The sequence below is a fragment of the Phyllobates terribilis genome, unplaced genomic scaffold (assembly GCF_046119375.1).
Source record: "Phyllobates terribilis strain yellow unplaced genomic scaffold, ASM4611937v1 Scaffold_2__4_contigs__length_985480577, whole genome shotgun sequence".
Lineage (NCBI taxonomy): Eukaryota > Metazoa > Chordata > Amphibia > Anura > Dendrobatidae > Phyllobates > Phyllobates terribilis.
In genome coordinates this window covers 113,575,362-113,595,832 of record NW_027362762.1, presented here as the reverse complement: position 1 = coordinate 113,595,832, position 20,471 = coordinate 113,575,362, and the positions used below count along the sequence as shown (strand labels likewise).

The following is a 20,471-nucleotide window of genomic DNA, read 5'->3' as shown; positions in this document are numbered from 1 at the left end:
TATTCGGTAAATAATCAGGAACGAGTATTTTTTTGAACACTTGTTTATCCAACTATTGACCAATGAGGAGGGTGTTAAAGGGGTATTCTCATCTCCAAGATCCTAGCCATGTCCCAATATGTAGTAGGTGTAATAATAATAATAATATTAGCAGATACCTCCAATTAGAAATGTAGTATAGTTTTTCTGATTTGGTATGCAGCTTACCTCATGTACAGGCATTGCAGGACCTTAGGTATCCATGGTTGCGACCACTGATCTACTGACAGCTAGCTGCTAGTGGGAGTAACCATGGATACCTAAGGTCCTGCAATGCCTGCACATGAGGAAAGAGACATAGTGAATCAGAAAAACTATACTACACTTCTAATTGGAGGTATTTACTAATATTATTATTACACCTACCACATATTGGGATAGGATCTTGGACATGGAAATATCCCTTTAAGCAAGGGACTCCCCCCTCATGACTATATACCTTTTTGAGAGACAATTTAAAGTGGTACTCTCATCTTTAAAGGGTATATCCAGAACTTTATGTAAAACACAAAAAATGTGCCTAAGCACTAACAGGCAAATAATTGCAATTTACCTGCCCGGCACAGATCGCTCCTGCCAGGGATTCTGACGCCTCTGTTGAAGCGACGGGGCAGGACTTCCGGCATAATTCTGATTGACAGCTGGCTCCTCCAGTTAGGCAGTGGGGATCCGGCTGTCAATCAGAAGGGCATCGGAAGTCCCGTCCCATTGACAGAGCAAGCAGAAAAGATGCCTCCGCTCTGCAGACGTGATGTCAGCAGAGGCTTCTGAATCCCATGCAGGAGCTGTCTGTGTTGGGGAAGAATGGCGCCGTGTACAATAGGCAGGTATGTTGCAATTACCTGCCTGTTAGTGCTTAAGTACTTTTTTTTTTTTTCATAAAGTCCTGGATATCCCCTTTAAACATTTTCATCTATCTATAGGAAAAGTGATAACATCCTCATTGGTAGGGGTCCGACTATTGGGACCCCCACTGATCCAGAGAAAGGGCTCTGAAATGCCCCATTTGAAAGAAGCGGTGGCAGTAAAAGTACAACACAGCTCCATCCATTCTTCATTGGACAGTCAGATAAAGTACAGTTTTCAGCTTTTTACGGCAGTCCCATAGAGAATTAATGGAGCAGACCCAGACGGGGCATTTCAGGGCCCCATTTTTGGAATCAGTGGGGGTCCAAGCATTTGGACCCCCCACCAATCACTAAGTGATCACCTATCATATGGGCAAGTGATAACTTCTAAAGATGGGAATAACCATTACAAATGTATAATTTTTTTTAGAAATATGTTTATAAAGTAGTAGTATTAGGCAGTGACGGTTACTCAGGAAGCTAATTTATATGTGATACCATTGTGATTTAAGATTTTTGAAATGTTAATATTGTAGAAATAAAAAATAATGCACAGTCACACAGGTTTTATGTGCGCATATATTGTATGTACTAAGGCTGCCATAGTCACATGTGCCTCCAGCATTACTATACATGAGTGCTGAAAACTGAATGAATGAGCAATTTAGTAACAGTGGGAAATGCGTGGGAGGAATCTATTTCTGGTGGACATGTGCCCCTGTAGATTTGGTATTTTCAGACGTAGAAAATCATGAATTACAAAATTCTAAAAATCACTCAATATATAGTATCTATTTATCCATCTGCAACAACCAGGCTATTAAGCAGCATAATATTTATGGAACAAATGTAATATTACAAAAAAAATTCTATGAAAATCACTAAAAATATAAAATTCTAAAACGAAGGACTTGGGTCTACAAATTCTCCACTGATCACAAATCCGTGGTCTGGAAGAGTTGAATGGAGTAGTTAGTGTGCATTCTCCCTTGTCCCATCTCGTTCAGACAAGCGTATTACATGGATGTGTGCTGTCTGAGTAACAATCAGACAGCACCCTGATCAATGTAATTCAATAGGGACAATTTTTCCAAAATTCGCAGCATGTATTCTCTTCCGAGTTTTGGATGAAACACACATGTACAAGTCTATGGTTGCGAAAGAAAAATCGGATCCCTTAGGGAAGACCTGTGTATCATCCGAATTGTACATATACATGCCATTATTAACGTAGGAAACTGTATTTGATCATGGACCTTTTAAAAGGTCGATGTATAAAACTCAGATACCACATGGATGTAAAACACAAATATACACGTGACAATATGACACGGGCAACACAATGATTTTTTATGCGCTCGTCAGAAACCGGCCTAACACTGATCTAAAAGTTATCAGCCATCTAGTATCTCTGAATAGGCTGAAATACCTTTTAAGGGGTTATCCACTTTATCTTTAGTTTAACATATCTATTGGGGACATGACTTTGTGGCACTTACTAATATATAAGTAGTACATGTTCTCCTCCTTCCTCATATACTGCACAGTTCTCTCTCTCCACACCCTCAAATAATGGAAGCTAATGCAAGATTGTATGACCAGACCTGTATCAGCCTCCAACTGAAAAACACCTCATGTGGGAAAGCAGTATTTCAGTTGGAGTAGTCTGATGGACAGATGTGATCACAAGTGATGAGCGCAAGTGCTCGTTACTCCTGTTTGCAGAGGGTGCTCGAGTATGCTCAGAGTATCGTGGGTGCTTGAGTGACATGTTCGAGTCCCCGCGGCCGCATTTTTCACGGCTGTTAGCCACAAAACATGTGGGGATTTCCCGTGTTAGTCAGGCAATCCCCGCATGTTTTGTGGCTAACAGCCATGAAACATGGGGCCGCGGGGATTGGAACATGTCACTTGAGCACCCGCGATGCTCAGTGCATACCCGAGCACCCGATGCATCACTACTTGTCACATGCTACTTCATCAGCAGCTATTTTTTGACACAAGGACTGTGCAGTCGGTAAGGAAAGCGATTAACAGAAGGAGAACCTGTAATACTTACATATTAGTAAGTGCCACCATGTACCCAACGTACGTGAAAAACAAAAAAAAAAAAAACAAAACAAAAAAAAAAGTGGCTGACCCCTTCAACTTATTTTAATGAGGACACTTCAGGCGTGGTGCAAAATAATAAGATAAGTTTACAATATTGCTTTTTTGTTTGCATGATCCCTTTAAGTAGGTCGAGTATAGTATTTCTGTTTTTTCATAGAAATGTTGTAATTAAAAAGATAAATTATTTCTGTAACAACATATGACATGGAGCTTTACAAACCGGAAAAAGTAAAAATATGAAAATGGCGGATGCCGGTGACAAATTATATCCAAAGCCTGTTACAAACAGGAAGGGTCAGCTGAACCCTATAACCTAAAGGCCCCAATACTAATATAATATTAAAAGATGGAAGACCTCATTCAGTTTTGTAAATTATTGCCTAGCGGCATTAGATCAGTGTATGATTTTTGGATGTTTGGTCCATGGGGTATTCTCTACAGTTATGGCATAACCTCTTCATGACCTTGCGATTTTCCATTTTCTCTCCCATTCTTCCAAAAGCCATAATTTTTTTTTTGTCCGTCAATATAGCTGTATGAGGGCTTGTTTTTAGTGGGGCAAGTTGTAGTTTTGAATGACAATATTGATTTTACTATTAGTGTACTGTAAAATGTAAAAAAAAAAAATTCCAAGCCTGGGGAAATTGCAAAATAAGGGAAATTCCACAATAGTTTTTTTGGGGTTTTTAATTTACCATGTTCACTACATGGTAAAACTGACCTGGCAATATGATTCTCCAGGTCAGTACGAGTACGCAGATACTAAACAGGTATAGTTTGTTATTTTTATTTAAGTGGGTAAAAGAAATTCAGAAATTTGTTAGAATTTTTTTTTTTTTTGCTTATATCGCCACCTTTTGTGACCCATAGCGTTTTCACTTTTCGGGACATGGGCCTGGATGAGGGCATATTTTTTGCGTATTTGAGTTCACATTTTTATTGACACTTTTTTGGGGTAGATACAATGTTTTGATCGCCTCTTATTGCATTTTATTGCAATGTTGCTGCGGCCAAAAAAAACCTAAATTCCGGCATATTGATTTTTTTTTTCATTACACCGATCACATTAATTGTTTCTAAACTTTGATAGATAGGACATTTTTGAAAGCAGCGGTGCCAAATATGTGTAATTTTTAATTGTTTTATTTTTAATGGAGCAAAAGGGGGCTGATTTAAACGTTTATTTTTTTTTTTTTTTCCATATTTTAAAAAACTTTTTTTCACACTTTTTAGTGACTTCAATAGTCCCTTTAGGAGACTTGAGGCTGTGATCGTCCGATCGCCTGTGCTACACATAGCAGTGCTTCCGTATAGCAGAAATCACAAATCTCCTATGAACGTCGGCCACGGGACGACGTTCACAGGAGATTCACAATGACAGCCATGGGGGTCATAAGCAAACCCACGGCTGTCATGACAACCCATTGGAGCTGCACAATCACATGCCATGGGCGTCGATGGGCGGTATTAATGACGCGCTTCGGGCTGGTGCATGTTAAATCCCACTGTCCGTGATGGACAATGGGATCCAACAGGGTAACTGCCACAGGCAGAGCACAGCTGCGCCCGAGGCTGTTAAAGGCACTTGATGGCTAATAAAATCAGACATTAATTGCCGGGAAAGATGTGGGCTCAGCATACGAGGTGCACAGGCAGGGAAACAGCCTTTGACATAATATAGTCGTTCTGACTTGCATTGAGAACTTGTGATGTCGTTTCTGACTTCCGGCCAGGTAGAAGTTTCGGTCACAAGATGGTGGCGGATAACCGGAGCAGCGCTGATAAAAGGTGAAGACTCCAGAGGGGGGAGTATTAGACGATGAGTATACAGAGCTCTCAAGTACTCCTTGGGATATCCAATTCTTTGATTTTCATGGGGGAAAGACAACGGTAGGGTGATAAATATCACTAGAAAAAGTGAGTATTAGACGATAGTCTGAATAAGAAGGTGCATTCCAGCTACAGGTGCAGCACAAGTAGCTTGGGTTATTCTCTACTTATGTCTATAAAAGAGCTTACTTCCTGTGGTGTAACTTAAAAGGAGTATGTCAGCCCAAACGGACAGTACAAACTAAGCACATAGTCTTTCAGACAATATGGCCCCTATAAAAATAGCACCTTTAAGCCATGATCACACATTCAGTATTTGGTCAGTATTTTACATCAGTATTTGTATGTCAAAACCAGGAATACAACAATCCGAAGAAAAGTATAATATAAAACATGTGCTGCATTTTTTCACCTACTCTGGGATCCGGCTTGCAAATACAGATGTACAAATACTGACCAAATATTGAACGTGTGCACGTGGCCTAAGTGTTTTAACCTACCTCCATCCTGCAGAAACTGAAGTTTAATCAAATATGCCAATTAATGTGCCCAGTGCACCCCTGGTGTGGCCAAGAGGCTCAGTGCACCATTCTGCGCACTGGTTTTGCATGCCCCCCACCTCACAACCTCATGATGGACACTGCTGGCTTCAAAAAAAGAAAGCAAAAAAACATTTTTCTTCAATGTATTTTTATAGCCATATTCCAATAATAAAAAAAAAACAATACTGTGAAGTGCAGAAGCAGAAAACAAAATATTCAACCCTATTGGGTAACAATGACTGAGTCCTATAGAAGATCCTCATTCCTTTCGAACATGATACATCAAAGAATAATGAAGATGGAGGTAGCAGGAAGAATTTTCAGAGTGTAATACAATGCGCCATCTTGATGCAACGTTTCAGGGACATGCCCCTTCTTCAGGCAGCGATGACTGCACTGTATTGCCTGGAGCAAGTACTGTCTGTAGAGTAAGCTCAGACAAGCCAGTGCTGTCACTCACCAGTGGGAGAGGCGGGGCATGAAAAACTACTGGCGGAACGGTGCACTGAGCCTCTTGGCCACACCAAGGGTGCACCAAGCACCCTAAAATACTAAAGGGGCAATTTTTATAAGAGCTACATCCTCTACAAGGCTGTGTGTTTAGTTTATGCTGACATTTAGAACAAACAGATAGAAATTTATCCATGGTGAGTGACAACTGTGAATTAGTGAGTTACATGAATGTAATTTGTGTGTGGTAAAATCACTAATTCAGTGAGGTTTCTTAATTTCCTACACAAACAGCTCTGTTGAAAAAAAAATAAAAGCTTCCTTCAATAAGCAGAAGCATTATTATAGTTGGCTCTGTGATTCTGATTACTTCATAGTCGCCGTATCTGAAAGTCACCAGACTGGAGACGTGTCCTGTACTAGAACAGCAATGAGGGAGGACAGGGGGAACATACTTAATGGATTTGGGAGAACAAATAACTTCTTTCATTATAGCTGAGCTAAAACTACAACAAAGTGCCAAAAATGACAGACTTTGGGTATATGCTCAATGGCTAATGTAGATTTTACAAGTTACTATGTCCCAATAAAATCCCTTATTTGGTCTCCACCACTAGATACTTCATTATGGCCAGGATCACACAGCACATCTTAGGATGATTGTTTGGAAGCTAAGTACTGTATAGGGCATATACAAAAATAAATTAGGTAATCCTTTCTTTTATTCTTCATGCTAGGATGCACTACTAGCTTTGGCTTCTCTACTGCAAATGCTTGTTAAATCAAGTCTACACTGACTGACTCTAAGAGTTAGTAAGGACCCCATGACTTCTAATGCAGTATTTTCAAGTTATTAAATTGCTTTAATTAGTTAGATAGCATAAAAATAAGCATTTTTGCAATTGATTTGCTTTTTCTATTTGCTTTTATTCGCCTTCAATGTCAGCTTTTATCTTTCATAAGGGAAAGCTCAATTTGCCTGGCCTCTAGTGCCTGCCCAGACCCTGGAAGAGTGTGTAACATTCCAGGAAAGGAGTTAACTCCCAACATACTAGTCAGCTTTTGTCCATTTAGCTGCTCACTTCCCTAACTCTCAGCTCCAGACAAGCTGCTGTTATAAATCTTTCAAAATCGCCAAACCCCACCATCGGCTGCTTTCGGATCAGTGAGCTGCTTTCAGAGAAGTCCACAAGAATGACGGCAAAGCCACCTCTGGAAAACGACCACCGACATTTTCCTTAAGTGGTGGTGGTTGGGAAAATGCAGAGGCTGCACTAGTGTCTAATTGACACCATGTGCAAATACCCTTGGGGGAGAGGGGGGGGAATACAGACTCAACATTGCATCACCTACATATTATATATATATATATATATATATATATATATATATATATATATATATATATATATATATATATATATACACATACATATATATACACATACATATATATATACATATATATACACACACACACACATATATCGCTCTCTGCATATAGAGACACATTTTACGATTCTTCAGAGTAAAGATTTTTCTCGTATGACTTACTTGGTCAAACAGGGAGTCCTCTCCTCTTTGAAGTGATTTTGTTAATGGTTTTTCCTATAAAAACAGAATATAAAAAAATGTTCAGCTTAACAAATTGTAACACATTTATAAAAGTATACCAGAAAGTACTATTAAGTACACCCCGCCAAAAAAGATGCCCCAAATTTTACATCTAACTGTACGAAAGGATCTTTTATTTATGTTAAATATACATAAGTGCCACAACAAGTTCCCTCAAAAACTGTGTACCTTTAAATGCCTTTTCGTTGTTAGGCCACAGCATAAAGACTCGGCATTAAAAGAGCGGATAAGACAGAGGAAGCCTGTGAATGGATTCAGTTCTCCGGCCCATTTCAAAAGCAAAGTTTTAGCAGAAACGCTTCAAAGTACAACTTACAGCTCATTCTGTAGAGCTTGTTTCATCCAGTGTGCGACAGACTGCACATGAATAAATTGTAGCTAGTGCTCATGGGCGGTTTTCCACGTTGACCGATGATGCAAGCAGCAGATGCCAGCTTCTGCACCGATCAGCGATGCAGTCTAGCACGTGGAGCCAGTCACCTCGACATTTTGTGGACGTGACTGGCCATCTGCAGTGAGGGAACCTTTCTGGATCTCATACTCTCCATGGCTCAGGCAGAATGAAGTGCCTAATCGGTTCCCTCTATGAGGCTTGTTTCGTTTAGTAAATCCAACGAAGCTATGCCATTCATGATTGGTTCAATGATTACAGGTGGCCTCTTCCAGAGCTGAAAACAGCTTTTTGGTGCTGACGTAAGATTTCGGACCACCAATGATCTGATATAGATGGACTTCACAGTCTCCGTTTAGAGACAGCCGCCACAAAAGCTGAAAACACCCATGTGGTTGGGTTGGGGAGTCGGATGACGATCCACCACCAATTTCGCACTGATGACCTTTCCAAAGGACTGTTCATCAATATCATAAGCCCATATAATGAAAAGGATAGACTGGAGTAAATTTGACAAATGTGATGGCTAATCTAAGTTTGTGGAAGCAACCTCATCAACGGAGCAGAAGAGCATGAAATGACTGCGATCTCGTCTAAACTGCAAGATGTTGGAAGAACTACTGTAAATTTCTACTCCATACAAATAAAATGTAAAAGCAACAAAAAAAAATCAATACAAATACAGAATTAAAAAGAAATCAGATAAAAAGCTTGTCAGGTCTACAGAAATGAAATATAGAACAGCTGCATTGATATCACCAGTGCCGGTAGGCTACCAAACATTTTTCAAGCTCTCAAGGACGGTTCACTGGAGAAATGCCAAAGTAGATAAACCCCCCTCAGCTTCTGGTGGATAACAGACTCGAAGCATATCAAAATGTGTTCAGCTGCAATTAAGACTTGGGAATATGTGAGGATTTACAACTAATGAAGCTGTTATTGACTTCTAAACATCCAGTTATGAACCAACACCTTATGATTTATACAAAACCGACACTCTCTCTTTTATAGAGATCATGTCTTACTCATCAGCATGTACAGTGCCTTGCAAAAGTATTCCACTCCCTAAAAGTCTACAGATTTCTCTTGAATTTTGAAGATTGTTACACTTTCTCAGGTAAAAACAGAAAAGTCACAAAACAGAAAAACACTAACGCATTTTCGACAATATTATTGATCTTAGCCATAGACTTTTGTTTTCTTACCATTCAACATTGAAGAGTTGTAAAAAAAATGTGGGTTATATAAATGCAAAAATTAAGTTTTATAAAATTATATCTAAAAGAAAAACAATAAAAATATATACATAACATAAAATAGAGCTGATGGACTATGTCTATATGCTCTTTTTCTGCTGCCGGTATTCTAGGTTACTAATTTTTTCTACAGTGGAACAGCATCTTGAGAACACCGGCATTTGAGAGGTTAATAAAACACTGACCTCCAACTGCCCTGAGCTGTAAGAGGCGAGTTCAGGACAGTGAATTATTTTGGTGACTCTCTGAGGGATGAATTACAGCATCACATACTTTGTTGACTTTCTCTGACCTTTGTAGGAGTTTTCATTAACATTTATAGATACTTCTTGATAATTCCCAGATTTGATTTATGAGTAACTCCATTCTCATAGAGACATGTAAGAAGTTTTGATCAGTGGGGGTCCATTTGCTGAGACTCCCACCAATTGCTGAAAAAAAAATGCAAGGAGCAGGAGCACTCAACCAAAGGGCTCGCCTCCCGGACTGAAGACAGGCTCAGTAGAAAGTCTTATGAGTTGTCAAAAGTTTTCTTAAAAAAAAAAAAAAAAGTGCAATTATACTTTTGTTTCTAATTTTGCAGGCCAAAAAACAAAATTAGATATATTATATATACAATGTATACGAGTGTGCATGTAAATATACACACAGCAGCATGGTCGATCAGTGGTTAAGAGAATAGCAATGTTTCTGTGACGCACCGGCGTTCTGTTTTTTTGCTTGGGTTTCCTCAGTTCTCCGGTTTCCTCCCACACTTCCAAGACAAACTAATATGCAATTTAGATTGTGAGCCCCAATGGGGACAGCGAAGATAATGTCTGTAAAGTTCAGTGGAAATTAATTATATACACACACAGCGGCTGAAATCAATTGAGCATTTCCTTGGCTGTGTATTTGGGGATTGTCTTCCTGAAATATCCACCGTTGTTTCATCTTCATCATCCGGATAAGTTTGCAGCAGATTTTTACCAAGAATGACTCGGGACATTTGTCCATTAATCCTTACTTCATTATATGAAATTTGCTAGTGCCATATGCTGAAAAACAGCACCACACCATTATGTCCTCACCTCCAAACTTCACTGTTGGTATGTTGTTTTGGCAGTGCCTTTTGACCTCCAAACATAGTGTGTACTATGGCATCCAAAGAATTCAATTTTGGTCTCTTCTGACCAGACTATATTCTCCCAGTATTTCACAGGCTTGTCTAATGATGTTGAGCAAACTTTAAATGCGCTTGAACTATCTCTTTGTTGAGCATTGTTGTCTTGCATGGTGAGCATGCACAAAAGCCATGGAGGTTGAGTGCATTACTTATTGTTTTCTTTGAAACAACTGTACTTCCTGATTCCAGGTATTTCTGTAGCTCTACTTATGGCTCTTTGACAAGTCTTCTGATAATTATTTTCACTCTTTCTGAAATCTTGAGGGAACACCTGGTTGTGGCAGGTTTATGGTGAAATTATGTTCTTTCCACTTCCAGATTATGGTCTCAACAGTGCTCACTAGAACCTTCAGTAATTTAGAATTTCTTCTGTAACCAATGCCATCAGTATGTTTTGCAACAATAAGGTTGTGAAGATCTTGAGACAGCTCACAGGTTTTACCGATCATGAGAGGTTTCTTGTGTGGCACCTTGGTAATGAGACACCTTTTTATAAGCCATCAGTTAAACCAACTGATATTTTTCACTAAGTGGCAGGATTGCTTTCTAATTACTGATAGAGAGGTGCAAAAAGCCATGGAAAGTCATGACAACAGCTGAAATCTTTCTTCAGGTGTTCAATACTTTTTTTCCGGTCATTTCTCATTATTACACATAACTTAAAGGTGTGGACATCTATGGTTTGATTTCTTTGCCTGTGTGGATTGGTTGGGTTGTTGGGTGAGAATTTCATGTCAATAGCACCTTTAGAAATAGATTTACTCAGAAAATTGGTGACATGTTCAATACTTATTTCACCAGCTGTATGTATATAGGTGTATATATAACTTTATTTCAGGTGTTAGAAAAGTATGTTTTGTCTTGACCATGTGGTGTATATAAATATGGCAGCTCAGTCTTGTTCAATTGAATGAGGCTGAGCAGCAATACCAGACCATGCCTATGGAGCAGAGTGGTGCTGTTTCTGTATAAAAAAAAAAAAAAAAGAAGGAAGCATCCTTTTTTGAGATCTTATGACAGTAAACATTTAGTCAGATGGGAAGCCAGCATGATACAGTATATCATATGCAGTGGTGTTTAAGTGTTTGCCCACTGCCGGATTTCTTATTCTTTTGCATGTTTGTCACACCTTAAAAGTTTCAGATCACAAATTAAAATTTACATAATAAGTCACAGATGACACAGGTAAACAAAAAATGCAGTTTTTAAATAACGTTTTTATTATTCAGGGAAAAAGAAATCTAAACCTACAGGGCCCTGCGTGAAAAAGTGGTTGCTCCCCCAAAAAACATAAATTAACTGTGGTTTACCACATCTTCACATCTTTGAGAAGCGGAGTTCAATTTCCCTACCCACACACAGGCCTGATTACTGCCACACCCGTTTTCGGTCAAGAAATTACTTAAATAGGTCCTGCCTGACAAAGTGAAGTAGACCAAAAGATCCTCAAAAGCTAAACATCATGAAGCGATCCAAAGAAATTCAGGAAAAGATGAGAAACAAAGCAATTGAGATCTATCAGTCCGGAAAAGGCTATAAAGCCATTTCTAAAGCTTTGGGACTCCAGCGAACCACAGTGAGAGCCATTATCCACAAATGGCGAAAACATGGAACAGTGGTGAACCTTCCCAGGTGTGGCCGGCCGACCAAAATGATCCCAAGAGCGCAGCGACGACTCATCCAAGAGGTTACAAAAGACCCCACAACAACATCCAAAGAAATGTAGGCCTCACTTGTCTCAGTTAAGGTCAGTGTTCATGACTCCACCATAAGCAAGAGACTGGGAAAAAAATGGCATGCATGGCAGAGTTCGAAGACTAAAACTAATGCTGATTAAAAAGAACATAAAGGCTCGTCTCAGTTTTGCAAGAAAACAAATTGATGACCGCCAAGACTTTTGGGAGAATACTCTGTGGATTGACGAGACAAAAGTTGAACTTTTTGGAAGGTGCATGTCCCATTACATCTGGCGTAGAAGTAACACAGCATACCAACACTAAAATATGGTGGTGGTAGTGTGATGGACTGGTGCTGCTTTAGGACCAGGAAGACTTGCTGTGGTAAATGGAACTATGAATTCTGCTGTCAAGAAAAAATCCTGAAGGAGAATGTCCGGCCATCTGTTCGTGACCTCAAGCTGAAGTGCACTTTGGTTCTGCTGCAGGACAATGATCCAAAACACACCAGCAAGTCCACCTCTGACTAGGCCACTCTGAAGTCTTAATTTTGTTTTTCTTAAATCATTCAAAGTCCTGACCTTAATCCGATTGAGATGCTGTGGCATGACCTTAAAAAGTCGGTTCATGCTCGGAAACCCTCCAATGTGGCGGAATTACAATAATTTTGTAAAGATGAGTGGCCAAAATTCCTCCAGAGCTTTGTAAAAGACTCATTGCCAGTTATCGCAAACGCTTGATTGCAGTTGTTGCTGCTAAGGGTGGCCCAACCAGTTATTAGGTTTAGGGGGCAATCACTTTTTCCACCCAGGGCCTTGTAGGTTTGGATTTATTTTTCCCTTAATATTAAAGACCTTCATTTAAAAACTGCATTTTGTGTTTACTTGTCTTATCTTTGTCTAATATTTAAATTTGTTTTGTGATCTGAGACATTTAAGTGTGACAAACAAGTAAAAGAATAAAAAATCAGGAAGGGGACAAACACTTTTCACACCACTGTTATAATATATATTATATTTATTATATGTGATTGTCGACCAATCAACCCAACCCGCAAGATAAGCAGTTTCAGGTAACATTTATCTATATATTTATCTGTATGGGGGCCTTGATGTTTGTTATCAACTAATCAATGAACTGAAACAAGTGGAGAAGCCTTTCTTAGAGCATCAAGAAACCATCAAGGACCATTATAGCAATGAAGTTAGCAACCAACAGGACATCATGTAGAGATGAAAAAATACACAAAAAAACGACATGCCTGCGCCAACACTGACCATCATAAGAAGCACAGGGACAGAAGAACCAAAATCAGATCTATTGGAATGTGAAGTGATTTGGGCGCTGACGCAGTTGCCAAACAAAGCACCTGGCATTGATGGTATCCCTGCCCTGCAGACCTGCTCACACCAGTCCCCAGAGCCACACTTACAGCACTATGACAGAAGATCTATACATGACATAGGGATTGCAACCCTGACCAAAATAAATGTCCCAAAAGCACCAATCAACTCCAAAACCAAGGGGAAAAAAGAAAGCGCAAGGACTGAAGTAAATGGGTAAAAAAATAAAAACTTTTAAACTATTAAATAATTATTAAAATAAGCAACAAACAAAAAAGAAGGGGTTGGTGAGCCGGAAATTGGATGTTTCGCGCCCAGCAGTTCGCCCCCGGGTACATTTCACCCCTGCACATTTCGTCCCCAGCATTTGGCCCCCAGGATGTTTTGCCCCCGCACATCTCACCCCTGCACATATCGCCCCCGTCCGGGGGGCGAAACGTGCGGGGGCAAAATGTACCTGGGGGTGAACTGCTGGGGGCGAAACTTCCTATAACCGGTGAGCCAATGAGGACAAATGAACCCCCAAAACAACAAAGTAATGCATAGTGACACCTGAACAGAAAAATTAGCTCACACCTTGGTAGCTGTCACAGAGTAAATAGGTAGCAAGTCAGGGATTGATCTAAAAATAAAGTGACAAAATATAATAAGGTGAAAACATGAGATAACAACATGGTTCATTCAAATATACACTGTGTTCCAAATTATTATGCAAAAAGTGTTTAGGAGTGATAAGGTAAGAATTTTTTTGTTTGTCAGTTAAACTCATTGATGGTGATGTGTGTCAGGGCTCTTTATATCACTGTAAGCAATTGCAGACACCTGTACTAATTAGTTTGGCAGGTGTGTCCAATGAAAGGCAAGACTACTTAAGAAGGCTGTCCCACATTATTAAGCAGCCTACATTTTCTGCCAAAATGGGAAAGAAAAAGGATGTGTCGGCTGCTGAGAAGCAACAAATTGTGGAGTGTTTAGGTCAAGGCATGACTACAATCAACATTGCCAAGACACTTCATCCTGATCATCGCACAATCAAGAAGTATGTAGCTGATTCACAGTACACACGTGTGCGTGCTGATAAGGGAAAATTGAGGACTCTTTCCTACAGGCAATTACGTCAGGTTAAAAGAGCAGCGGCAAAAAAGCCTTGTCATAGCATCAGACAAGTTTTTGAAGCTGCTGGTGCCTCCAACATCCCCCGAACAACAAGATGCAGGGTCCTTCAGAGGTTTGCAACTGTGCGTAAGCCATCCTGTCGACCTCCTCTATCCACTGCACACAAGCAGAAATGGCTCCAGTGGGCCAAACAATACAGGAAGACTGACTTTAAAACTGTTTTGTTCACCGATGAGTGCCGTGCAACGCCCGATGGTCCAGATGGATGGAGTGGTGGATGGCTGGTTGATGGACACCCCATGCAAACACGGCTACGGCGCCAACAAGGAGGAGGTAGAGTAATGTTTTGGGCTGGAATCATGGGGAGAGAGAGATTGTCGGCACCTTTAGGATCCCTGAAGGGGTAAAGATGAACTCCATAATGTATGTTCAGTTTCTCAAACAGCACTTCCTGCCATGGTTCAAGAAGAAGAACCGTGCATTCCGCAGCAAGATCATTTTCATGCATGATAATGCCCCGTCTCATGCTGCACATAACACATCTGCATCTCTGGCTGCTATGGGCATAAAAGGGGACAAACTTATGGTGTGGCACCCATGCTCCCCTGACCTCAACCCCATTGAGAACCTCTGGAGCATCATCAAAAGGAGTGTCTATGATGGCGGGAGGCAGTTCACATCTAAGCAACAGCTCTGGGAGGGTATTCTGTCCTCATGCAAAACAATTGAAGCAGAAACCATCCAAAACCTGACAAATTCAATGGACGAGAGAGTTCAGAAGCTCCTTTCGAACAAGGGGTCCTATGTGCAAATGTAACATCACCTAGAATAAAGTTTTGAGTTGAAAACTGTTTGATTTCAGTTTGTAATAACCTGCTAATGCTTATAATTTCAAAAATTACCATTTTTTTGTTCTTTATTAAAATGAAAAGGTTGAAAACTCTGCTGTGCATAATAATTTGGAACATGCATTTTGAGTGCCGTTTGAGTGTTTTATTTTTGAAAAAATATACTGTTATCATAGGCAGTTTGTACAAAAACCTTTCAATTGTACTCTAATAGTTATTTGACTGGAAAATTACAATGACTGCAATTCATATAGGTAATTTGGGAAAATCTGAGAAAATATTATTTGCATAATAATTTGGAACACAGTGTAATAAGGGTATAAAAAGGTATAAGTAGAGGTGCCAACAATATTAATGAGGGTGGTTGAGCCCTTCCATGTCCCTACTCACATGTGTGTGAATTATTATACCGCACCTCGTCTACCTCAGCGGAGTGAGACTGAGCAGTAGCACAGGTGGACCCAGCACCCTGTGACCACAATAAATTGCATTTATTTTATAGCTTATAATTTAGACATTGTATAACACTGCTATTAGTTTACAATGGAGTTATATGGTCGTAGTATGTTGGTGTTACTTGAGCACTGTATGGGGGCATTTATTTTTTTTAGTACCAATGTAAATGGACAGCCCTGCTTGTCTAGAGATCCTAGATTTTTTTCAGTTAATGCCAATTCCGCATCTAAAACTATAGTAAACCTTTTGCATACCGAGGACACTATAGGGTCTGGTTCACTTTAGGAACTTCGCAGATACCATGATAAGAATAATATGGGCTTCCTATATTGTAACAAAGCCTATTGAATATGTGCTGGAAAATGAGTTATCTGCAGGGAGCAGACCGCTCAGAATAGCTCGCCATTCACCAATGATTAGAAAGATTATGAAATGCTAATTCCCTAGAAAAAGTATTTTACTTGCTCTCCATGGCAGAGACATCAAATATAAAATATTCCATTTCTACATAAAAGATTTATGAAGTTAAATATTAAAAGCTCCATAAATTATATACTCATTAAGGCTAAACCATACAAGATGAAGATCTAACAAGGTACAAGGGATGATTTTTTAATTTTTTTTTTAACAAACCCTAAAGGAATGTGTTAGAAAGAAAAGGCTTGATCCAACACTCGCCAGACAATCCACAAAAGAAAACAAAACATAACATCTATTCAAAAAAGATAAAAGTAATCCATCAGTGCATATTCCAAACAATTAGGCTATGTGCCCACGTTGCATTTATGAAGCAGAAAATTTCCGCTGCATAATTGCAAGTCCTCTCCCGGAAAAACGCATGCGGAATTCCGCACGCGTTTATCGCGCATTTTTCGAGCGTTTATCACGCGTTTTCCACATGCGGAATTGCCTTGCGTTTTTTATGCATTGGACTAAGGCAATTCCGCTTGCGGAAACGCAAAATTAAATGACATGCTGCGGATTTTTGAACGCGGCATAAACGCTGCGGAAAAATCCGCAGCATGTGCATAGAACTTGCGGAATCCCATTGGGACCATGGGGTGCGGATATACATGCGTTTTTCAAGCGTTTACGCTGCGGAAATTCCGCAGCATATACGCTTGAAAAATGCTACGTGGGCACACAGCCTGAGGATGAAACATATGTCTTTTTTTTGGGGGGTGGGGTGGGGGTTGGTGGGAGGCTGTTACACACTGTGAACCCCAGGTCGTGGGTTTTAGATTAGTTATGACTAAGGACTCAGGAGTTTTGATTTGAAACGCGCAACACCCCCTGAAAAAGATTTTTCATCTGAATTTTTAGAATATACATTGATGGATTACTTGTAACAGTAGTTTTTATGTGGACCGTCTAAGCAAGTGCTGGATCAACCCATCATTCTATAGTGTTCTATGAGACCGAATTCCCTATCCCACCTCCGTGCACCACCAGCCATACACAGTGTAGATATTGTTACAGGGTCAGCTGAACTACATCCTCTCCTTTCGTGTTCCTCTCATCCTTGGAGGAATGCTTAGGTCATCATGTTATGTTGGCGATCAATTCCTTTTCTTTGGAGGCAAGGGTTCCTGCACAGGAACAAGGGCTAGGTCCTCTCTCTCCAGGTTGTATAAGCTGCTTCTATGGTATGTATACCCCCAGGCACATCAGAATGATCATCACACAATGATGTGCCAAGTCAAGCTGCCATCACCTAAAAGCTTTTTAGCCTGTTGTGTCACATTGGGACACACACATAGCATGGTCCATACCAAGTCTTGGCTGCCAACAAATATCAGCGCCTAACCAGTTGAAGATACTTTATAGTTTAAGGGCCCCCATACACATTAGGCAAAAGTCGACTAAACGAACAGATTTCAGAAGATCCAGCCAACTATCTAAATATGTATGAGGGCTTCCCAACTCTCCACAGACATGTCATCAGGAAGAAGTAGGATTATGATTGTTCAATATCAATGTCTGATCGTTTCGTTCTCTGGAAAGAAAGCAGTGCCTAGCGGGAACTTGCTCAACTCTTCTCATTAAAAGTACATGTATCATCAGTTGAATCAATCCTCCATTGTTGGTCAACAATTATGATGGTACCTTCAAGGCATATTCCACAAAAAGGTTATCCTCTGTCCATAGAATAAGGGATAACTTACTGATCAGTTGGATCTGACCTCTGGAGCCCTCAGTGATCCCGAGGTTTCTGATGAAGAACCCAGCTGCCGAGCTCCATTTTGCATCGAGCGCTGCTCTAGGCGTTCTCCGGGAAACCCATAGACAATGAATGAAGCAGAGGTCAACCATGCACACTTCTACTCCATTCAAGATGGGGCTCTGCGGAGCTTGGTTTCCAGGTTCTAGAGTCCTGATTTTGGAATCTCTTGGAGTCTGATTGCTATGGATAGGGAAAAATGTACTATTTTGGGAATATCCCTTTATGCTCAGACTAATGACATGGCTTCCATTATTACTAGAACGGAGAAGATTATAACAGGCCCTGGGTACTAAGCACAACAGGAAATCTATGGGTAACCGGAGATCATAGAAAACAGTGGTCAAACCAAATAAAGTTCTGTCAGACTCAAAACAATTTAGAAGCATTTTGGGATATTTCTTTAAATTTACTTTTAATGCTTCACTATTCTATTCAGTATTAGCATAGATACAGTCAACAACTAAATTAAATTATTAGGATTTATGGCATACAAGTATGGATTCATGTAAATGTGGGCTCATGTTGACAAAAAGAGCAATCATTAACTACTGTTCTGCATAAATTACAGGATGGAAGAACAGATGTGTCTGTGGAGGGAGGTGACAGTCGCTCAGGAAGTTGTAAAGATCCCATCACGTAAAAATAGATTGGGCAAGACACCAAATACAACAGCAGAATGCTGAGTAATGCATTTTGTCAACGTCAGGAAAAATCTGATAACAGACCGAGGCTGGACGCAAACTGCACAGACACAGAGGTCGTTCTCATCAATATATATATATAAAATGCAGAATCACATCAAGTGAAGCACACTCCTTATCCACCAAAGCATTGAATTCTGTGCAAAGAGTTACTAAGTCCCTGTGTAACTAATGCCATCAAAATGTGGAGCAGCTGCTCTAGCAAACAAGTGTTTCCCAATGTGCACTCAAGAAAGAAGAGCAGGAATCCAACTGGTTACTAAGAATTTTAATTTGTTTTCAACTTCATTTCACACTTTAAATATAAAATTCATAAAGAGGCGCCGCGTCTCACCCGAGAAGAGGCGCCGCGTCTCACCCGAGAAGAGGCGCCGCGTCTCACCCGAGAAGAGGCGCCGCGTCTCACCCGAGAAGAGGCGCCGCGTCTCACCCGAGAAGAGGCGCCGCGTCTCACCCGAGAAGAGGCGCCGCGTCTCACCCGAGAAGAGGCGCCGCGTCTCACCCGAGAAGAGGCGCCGCGTCTCACCCGAGAAGAGGCGCCGCGTCTCACCCGAGAAGAGGCGCCGCGTCTCACCCGAGAAGAGGCGCCGCGTCTCACCCGAGAAGAGGCGCCGCGTCTCACCCGAGAAGAGGCGCCGCGTCTCACCCGAGAAGAGGCGCCGCGTCTCACCCGAGAAGAGCTAGGCTGTGTATTACAGATCAGCTCCGGGAAAGTAATTGGACTGATCTGCACACAATCAGTGCAAAGTTGTATCCCTCTCCTCGTGTGTTATTCTTTGTTGGTGACACTAATCTTTGTAGGATAATAAAAATGCCGCTCAAGTCTACAATATTCAAAACCTAATTAGAAAAAAAAATGTCAGATGAAGTTTAAAGAGGTTGTCCACTACTTTTTCATTGATGACCTATGACCTAGGATAGGTCATCAATGCCTGATCGGCTGGGGACCGACACCCAGCACCCCCGCCGATCAGCTGTTCTCTATGTCGTCACCGGCCGGAACTGCTCGATTGCAGAGCTGCTCCATCTTCTGGTTGTGGCCGCGGTGGTACTCGGACTATAGAACAGGAGAAGGATTTGGGTATTCTGGTTACAAGTAAGCTGAGCAGCGGCACTCAATGTCAAGCAGCAGATGCAAAAACAAACAGGATAAAAAGATAAATTTTCATGATGCCAAAGTACTATTACCCCTCTATAAATCACTTGTAGTTCCACATCTTCAATATGGGATTCAGTATTGAGCTCCACATTCTAAAAGGGATATTAAAAAGCTGGAAAGTGTTCAAAGTAGGGCAACTAGATTATTAACAGGATAGAAGAGTCTGTTTTATAACGAGAGGTTAGAAAAGTCAGGCTTGTTTAGCTTAGAAAAAAAATATGTTAAAGGGAATTTGTCAGCAGGTTTTTGCTATGTAATCTGAGGGCAGAATGAGGTAAAGGCTGAGAGCCTGATTTCAGGGATGTATAACTTACTAGGCTGTTTCAATACAATAAATGTTTTATCACCAGGAGATTATCACTGCCAGGACAACAACTGGCATGAGCCCTGGTCCGACCGCGCCTCCAACACTGATTAGAAGCTTATTGTAAATAAAACATGTACACAGATAGCTGTGCTGTATGTGGGGTTAGCTTTCTGAGCTCTGCTACATGCTACAACTAAAAACTCTGACAGTGTCACAACTGCTGCACCCAGTAAAGCAAGTGATACATCGCTGGAATCAGGGTCTCTTTCTCTACATTATGCTGCTCTCAGATGAAGTAGCAAAAACCTACTGTCTGATTCCCTTTAAGTGGTGATCTAATTTCCATATATAAATACGTGGGTGGCCAATACAC

The 20,471-nt window shown here is 40.6% G+C and overlaps 1 protein-coding gene across 8 annotated transcripts in view; it reads right to left on the bottom strand.

The window, feature by feature from the left end:
• The window catches only part of FRY (FRY microtubule binding protein), a 444,805-nt gene that overhangs the window by 152,906 nt on the left and 271,428 nt on the right, over positions 1-20,471 (bottom strand). For all 8 annotated transcript variants that reach the window (XM_073662506.1, XM_073662507.1, XM_073662508.1 and 5 more), the window contains one exon: positions 7,376-7,429. In XM_073662506.1, coding sequence (XP_073518607.1) covers positions 7,376-7,429 — 54 coding nt within the window. The remainder of the gene's footprint in view (positions 1-7,375; positions 7,430-20,471) is intronic.